General features: G+C 38.3%; 1 protein-coding gene across 16 annotated transcripts in view; it reads right to left on the reverse strand.

Annotated features, from left to right (window-relative positions):
• Window positions 1-7,046, reverse strand: part of Ythdc1 (YTH N6-methyladenosine RNA binding protein C1) — a 30,491-nt gene extending 23,445 nt beyond the window's left edge. For 6 of the 16 annotated variants that reach the window (XM_087582201.1, XM_087582195.1, XM_087582199.1 and 3 more), the window contains exons 1-2: window positions 6,687-7,046; window positions 2,202-2,237 (exon numbers count right to left, since the gene is read on the reverse strand). In XM_087582201.1, the coding sequence (XP_087438327.1) occupies window positions 2,202-2,237; window positions 6,687-6,714 (64 nt within the window). In that variant the 5' untranslated portion in view covers window positions 6,715-7,046. The remainder of the gene's footprint in view (window positions 1-2,201; window positions 2,238-6,686) is intronic. The other 10 variants (NM_001437207.1, NM_001437206.1, NM_001437204.1 and 7 more) reach the window with 3 other exon arrangements.
• Window positions 7,047-7,062: the final 16 nt, after the last annotated feature.

Here is a 7,062-nt window from a genome sequence, read left to right on the forward strand (position 1 = left end):
GAGACAATCAATAAAAGGTACTCAGATTCACAGAAAAGGAACATAAAACTTCTTTACTCCTGGGAGAAAGAAACATACTAGTGGAAGATGTTTCAAAGACGGTTAAAATACCTTTAATTTTATTTCTAGCAATTTTAATTGTAAGTTATAGCTTAACAACAACAACAAAAATCCTGGCTTAAAAAGACCAATGAGCTTATAATAGTAGGTACCAGATAATAATTTAGGCTGATTCCTCAGGTAACTCCTTTCACTCAGTGCACAAACTTCATTTTTCAACTTAAAATGAATTACTTATGCTATTGTTCTTAAAGACAATCATCATCTCTGGCATTTGGTGGTTTAAAAATAAATCTCCTTATATAATTAAAAGATAAAATTATGGGTTGGAAAGATGGCTCGGCAGTTAAACTAAATGCTCTTCCAGAGGTCCTGAGTTCAGTTCCCCAGCAACCACATGGTGGCTTCACAACCATCTGTAATGGGATTCCAGCTGTAGTGTACTCATATAAATAAAACACACAATAAAAATAAATAAAATTACTAATTTTAGGAGCACTTTCTTTAACGTTAATACACTTTCTATCATTTTGTCCTAACTAATGCTTAACATTATTAATATTCTATACCACAAGCACTTTGACCTGTGGGTCTCAAACATTGTGGGGTGGAGATTGGACACCAGTAAAAAGAAATGCAAAATAACCAAAACCTAACTCAAAATCAAAATCAATCTGAAATGTCTCTGGCAGCACTTACTATGCTCCACCCTGTGAAACCTTGGTTCTAACAATCCAACATACTCTACACTTGAGCTTGTCATCCTGCAACACCAATGAACTGAGGTTTCTTAGTGTACACTCAAAAGGTTTATGTTCTTACAAAAAGATACTTATTTTCTTTCGGAAAACGAAGGTGATATTTCCATGCGTTCATTCCTCTATCAAATGTATCTTTAGATTGTATTAGAATATTTGATTTTAAAAGTTGCTGTTTGGGCTGAAGAGATGACTCAGCTCTTCCAGAGGTCCTGAGTTCAATTCCCAGCAACCCCATGATGCCTCACAACCATCTGAAATGGGATCCAATGCCCTCTTCTGGTGTGTTTGAAGACAGCTACAGTGTACTCTATACATTAAATCAATAAATAAATCTTTTTTTTAAAGTTGCTGTTTGAATTGAGTCTCACACCAACAAATGTTAAGTGAAGCTTGACCTAGAATTAGAATAGGATTTCCTACAATTTCTGAAATGACCCTAAATATACTTGTACAGTACAGATTTATGGGAAACAGCATAGATATTCAGCCTCCTCTAATATCAAATACTCACCCCAGGTTTAATTCTTTATGTAAAATTAAAAAAAAACGTAGCTTTTCTCATTAGCAAGCAAACCTGCATTTGTCTTTAACAGTAAAATTACTTTATTATCCATCATTGTTAGGCATATATTTATTTTTGTATGTTTAAATGTCTAGAGTCACATAAGAAATTTTGATCAAAAAGAGCTCACAAGCATTAAGTTTATGAAGCCCTTCCTTGCATACATATTCGCATCTATGATGTGTGTTACTTCATAGTAAGTGAACAGCAACATTCTCACCTAAGATTAATAACAGCAAAAGAAACTAGGTTGGTAGAACATCAAGTTAAAAGATCTATGAACATATAATTCATGTATTATAGGATAATTCTTATTTCAGTGGGACTAAAACAAACTTTTCACTGGGCAGTGGTGTTGTACACTTTTAACTGCAACACTCAGGAGGCAGGGGCAGGTAGATCTGAGTTTGAGGCCAGACTGGTCTACAGAGTAAGCTACAGGACAGCCAGGGCCACAAAGAGAAACTCTATCTCAAAAAAACAAAAATAAACTTCAGTTTTTCCTTTATTATATACACAGAAAACTTAAGAACTAAAAATTGTTTTAGAGCATCTTTCAAAAATCAAACTATCACAAAATATTTTTTATTTCAAAAAGTGGGCAGTGCAATAAAATTAGCTCAACAAAAAAGTGATTTCACTCAATATTTCTATTTAGAACTAAGGTTCAACTCCAAAGGCAAATAGTCAACAGAAAGAAGTAAGTTACTGGATGCTTTGTTTTTAAAAGGGCCAGTTATGTAACATAAAAAACACACATGTTTTGTTTTCTTTTTTCTTTTCAGGACTACTGATCATCTAGGGGCCCAGATTCTCACCTGAAAACAACCAGCTGGAGCAGTCTTGGCAATCTTCTGTTAAAGACAGAGAAGGTAACATGTCAAGGCTTTGCATGAGGTGCTCTAGGTTTATGGTAATGAAACTATTAAGTAATACTGTCTGAACCCAAGCCATGCTGGGATCTCTAAAGACAAGAGTGTTGCCTCTTGTTTAGCAGTACTTTATCTGCCGTATCCTAGGTATGAAATATGCTGATGCAATGCAAGAGTACCTCAAGGTTCAGTTCAATTGGCATTGAGGCACAGGAGACTCAAAGTTCTGTTTGGGTTAATACATTCATGTTATCAATGAGGCTACATCCTGAGAAATGTGCAGCGATCTCTACATACTAGTTTTGGCATCTTGTAAAGATCATGCCCTCACACACGAAGATAAGTATAATATAAGGTAAATCTTCTGGGATCCCATCATGCAAGCAATTCACACTGATTCAAATATTGAGGGAGGGTGCATGACTATATTGTAAAAGTACAGAGAAAAAAAGACAATTCTAAGCAATCCTAGTAGACTGACTTAACAAAATCCAAGTACTTTTACTATCTTGCAAATTTTCAACATTTGCAAACCCAAATTTTACTTAGGATAGTGTTACTTTTTAAAGGATGCTTCAATTTTCTCAAATTAATCTTTTGAAACTAACTACTCTTTTTTTCTTTAGTAACTCCTCTACAGAAAGAAAATTATCTGCAAATGCTTTATATTTATATTATCTTTCATATACAGAAATCACTGTTAACGACAGCAAACTGAGTTTTGAGATAAAGTTACAATGTCCAGGTAGAGGAGGTAAAACAAAGTAATACAAACAAGAATCACTGTTCTTGGAGCCAAGTTTTGACTTCGAAAAGATTAGAAGTAACAAGGCTGGTAATTTTGCTTGTGGCATTTTAGAAAGAAATAGAAGCAGGATTTTCAGAGTTGCTTAGCCTTAGATGGTTATATCTTGCGAGAGTAATTCTAAAATGAAATTCCAAGAATTTAAACGACCTAACCAAATCTCACAACTCTACATGGAGAGGTCATAAACCTTAACTCCAGAAAGATTGGTTTAACAGAGTAACCTCTATGTGGAACACAGATTAAAGGTAAACCTGTACAAAATATTATTTATTTCAGCCTTCAGCATCAGATCAAGAGTAACTTAAAGAAAACTGAGATGTTAAATACATGTTTTCAAACCCATGCAAGGAATCAGTCATTTTTCTTCAATTCACTTATTCAGTTTCATCGAGGTAAAACACAGCAACAAGATGTCCAGCAATCTCTCCTTTTGCTATGAAGCAAAATACATTTACATCAGGATAATCCCTAAAATATATTTCGGTCATTAAAGACACCATTCTTCTACATGAGACAGTGTATTTTGTCTGTGTGTGTGTGTGTGTGTGTGTGTGTGTGTGTGTGTGTGTGTGCGCGCGCGCGCGCCACCAGGAGCAAGTCCGGTGGAGGTCAGACTATCAGACCTTGGGATTGGAGTTAAGGACAACATGTAGATTCTGGAAACCAAACTAGGGTCTTCACAAAAGCAACCAAGTGTACTCTGCTGCTGAGCTATCCTTCCAACCTGAAAACAATCATTCTCTAAAAGATATCCAGAGATTTGAAGCGAGTCCTTCCCATCAATATTTTCCACCCTCCATACCACCAATTGGCACGCAGAGATAGTATCTATTTTCCACTTACTTCTACTACAGATAAACCAAAACAACACCCAAAACGGGTGAAGGAGATGTATACCAAACCCATACTGTTTTATAAGCCCTTCCTCAAGTCACTAGCTCACAACAGTGCTAGCACAACATGTACACAGGCTATACACACAGCAGCTTGTGTGCTATGTATACACACAAAACCCAGCGCTGCACTTATACTGCTCATGCTCAGCCGTTCACTCAAGTTGAACTGCGTAAACATTTAAGGCACAAAAGACACAATTACTTCAAAAGACACCTATGAACACACCCTTTGCTCTTCTGAAACTTGCAACCTGGAGAGACGTAGACAGTTACTTACAAAAGTAAAAATTCATATACATTTTGGGTTAACATTTCCTTGTAGAGTATCCTGTAGGGGTTCAAATAAAATTCATGCAAAAAACTTTTAACAGAAAAGATGTGCACTTCATTATACAGAAAAATGCATGAAATACACAAGGCACTGTTGTTTCCCAGTATTTTGAAAATACATTAACAATCAACTTTTTGGACAAATCAACAACACAGAAATAGCAGGGAACTGGTAATTTATCCAGGTATAGGGGATTAACCAAAGTATTACAAGAATTGATGTGTTTATTACAAAGCCCAATAAATTAAGAATTCCTATGACTCTAAAATTCATTCTGTGATTAATACACAATAGTTAAAATTTCCTAAGACTCATTTTTTAATCAAGAGCTTCCTAAAGTTATGAATTTATTAAAGGTTTTTGGCATGATTAAGATTCCTTTTTATGGGAGTTTTCTCTTTGAGTTCCTGTCCTGGAACTCATTCTGTAGACCAGGCTGGCTTTGAACTCACAGAAATCCACTGGCTCTGCCTCCTAAGAGTTGGGATTAAAGGCCTGCGTCGCCACCATTATGGCTAAGATTCTTATAGGGTATAGCTTTATAGTTTCCTGTTAAACACATTAACGAATGATGCTAATTCCCTTAACATTCTCACTTTTACTTAAGTATTACTTACGCACTTTAATATTGCCTTTCACAGGTGAGCAACAATGATCAAGTGACAATAAGCACTAAATACTAAGCACTAAGCAGTAAATACTAAGATAGTATTTACTATCCTGCTCGTATAGAGAAATAATCTTCATTTTAACTATAAAAATAATTGCTTATACCATAAAATTTAAATAAACAAACTGAAAAATTAAGTTTTAAAAAACTATTACAAATATTCTAAGCATTAGTGACAAGAGGCATCACTTCTCAATAATCAAGTTTTTGTGTTTAAACTGCATCTTCACTATGAAGTCCATTTTTAAAAGCAAATCGTCATTACTTTTCTTCACTGTGGATTACTGTATATTAATCATTTCTAAGTTATCTTCTCTTTAACAGACGCTATATTGACAACTGAATTTTATTCGCTTTTGTGTTTGTTCACCTACCATGGCAGCCACTGAAACTCCTAAGTCATAAATCTTATCCTGACAATCAAAGACAATCAATCTTTATTGATAAAAGGATCTTCAGATTTTTTCACAACTGACTTTACTATGATAAAGTGGCTTCCTTTATTCTCTATCAGAATTCTTTCTTCACAGTCCTCCAGGATGTCTCTGGAACAACTGTTGACACTTTAGTTTCAGGATTAAAAAAAATAAAACTTCAATCTGTGCATCGGAAATTGCTTCAACCAGACAGGGTGGCATATACCTTTAACAGCACTCATGAGGCAGAAGCAGGCAGATCTCTGAACTTGAGCTTGAGGCCAGCCTATTCTACAAATCAAGTTCCAAAAACAGCCAGGGCTACACAGAAATCAGGTCTCTTAAAAAAAAGAAAGAAAAAAAAAAACTACTTATGACAAAGGCATCATCTTAAATACACTCCCACTCGAAGTAGAGACTAGTAAAATGGTAAAAGCTTAATGACTGCTCAACAAATCTCCACCTCAAATTTAATGAGCTACAGGCAGAGATTAGAGAACTATGGAGCAGCAATCGTGCTCTATTTTCATCTAATACTAACCATTCCAAGACTGTCATGGTCGTCCTAGGGCTGAGAAACCTTAACACAGCATCCCAGCTAGACTACTCTTCTGTGGTATAGATCCTATACTGGCATCTATGGTCTCTATAAAGTCAGTATTTCAGAGGAAACAACATTTCACTAACTGAAATTCTTCTACTTTATCTTTCCAAGTCTCTAAACCTCTACCTATGTATTCCTGGCTGAACCTTTTGAGAACTCTGCACTATTCTGGGAGATCAGTTGCTAGGACTTTTGGGGGAAGGGGCATTTTTTTTTCCTAGTTATCTTTCTTTCCAAAGTACTCGAGGAATAAAAGAGGCGATTGATTCTTAGCTTATCCAAAAGAACAGTTACAAGTTACTTACAGGTATTTTACGAGATTAATAATTCATCCGACTGAATTAAACTAGCATTTATCTATCAATGCTGTTACATTAGTCTCGAAAAAGTCAACCAAAAAGATAGTTCAGAAAATACGCATTACATCCGCATAATCCTGCCAGGAAACATGCCCGGGGGCAGGCAACTCAAAGCAAGCCCCCTCCCAACCGCTCCGGGAGTGAAGAGAACTCCGAGCCGAAGCAAAGCCCTGGCCGAGATGTTAGGCGCCGCGGAGGAGTGGACGCCAGGCCCAGCAGGCCAGGCCGCTTAGGGAGAGGGTCACGACGCGGCCGCTCGCTCAACGCGAGGCCCTAACCTCCGGCCTCGCCCGCAGGCCGCGGCTACTAGGTCCCCTCGACCCGCAGGCCCCGTCCTCTACACTCACCTTTCTCCTCCCGGCTGTCGGCCGCCATGGCTGCCCTCCGGCTTCCGCCGCCGCCACCGCCGCCGGGAAGCGAGTCGCGCGGGCGCCGCAGCCGCGGCCGCAGGCGCACGAGTCCGTCCGTCAGTCCGTCCGGCGGGCCGCGCGCTTCGACCTGACCTGCTCCACTCAGCTCCTACGAGCACCCTTCCTCCCGTCCTCTGGTTCTCTTCCCGCCTGACCTCGGACAGCGCGGGCTTCAATCTTTCTGTTGGGGATTCGGCCACACCAGAGACAAGGGGGAGGAGAGAGAAACAGATGGCGACGGCGGGCGGCGCTAAAATGGAGCCTGCTTCCTGCGCGAAACAATCCCGCTCCCGAAATGCCTTGCGCTGTTTAC

Source organism: Rattus norvegicus, chromosome 14, assembly GCF_021556685.1.
Source record: "Rattus norvegicus strain SHRSP/BbbUtx chromosome 14, alternate assembly SHRSP_T2T, whole genome shotgun sequence".
Taxonomy (NCBI): Eukaryota; Metazoa; Chordata; class Mammalia; order Rodentia; family Muridae; genus Rattus; species Rattus norvegicus.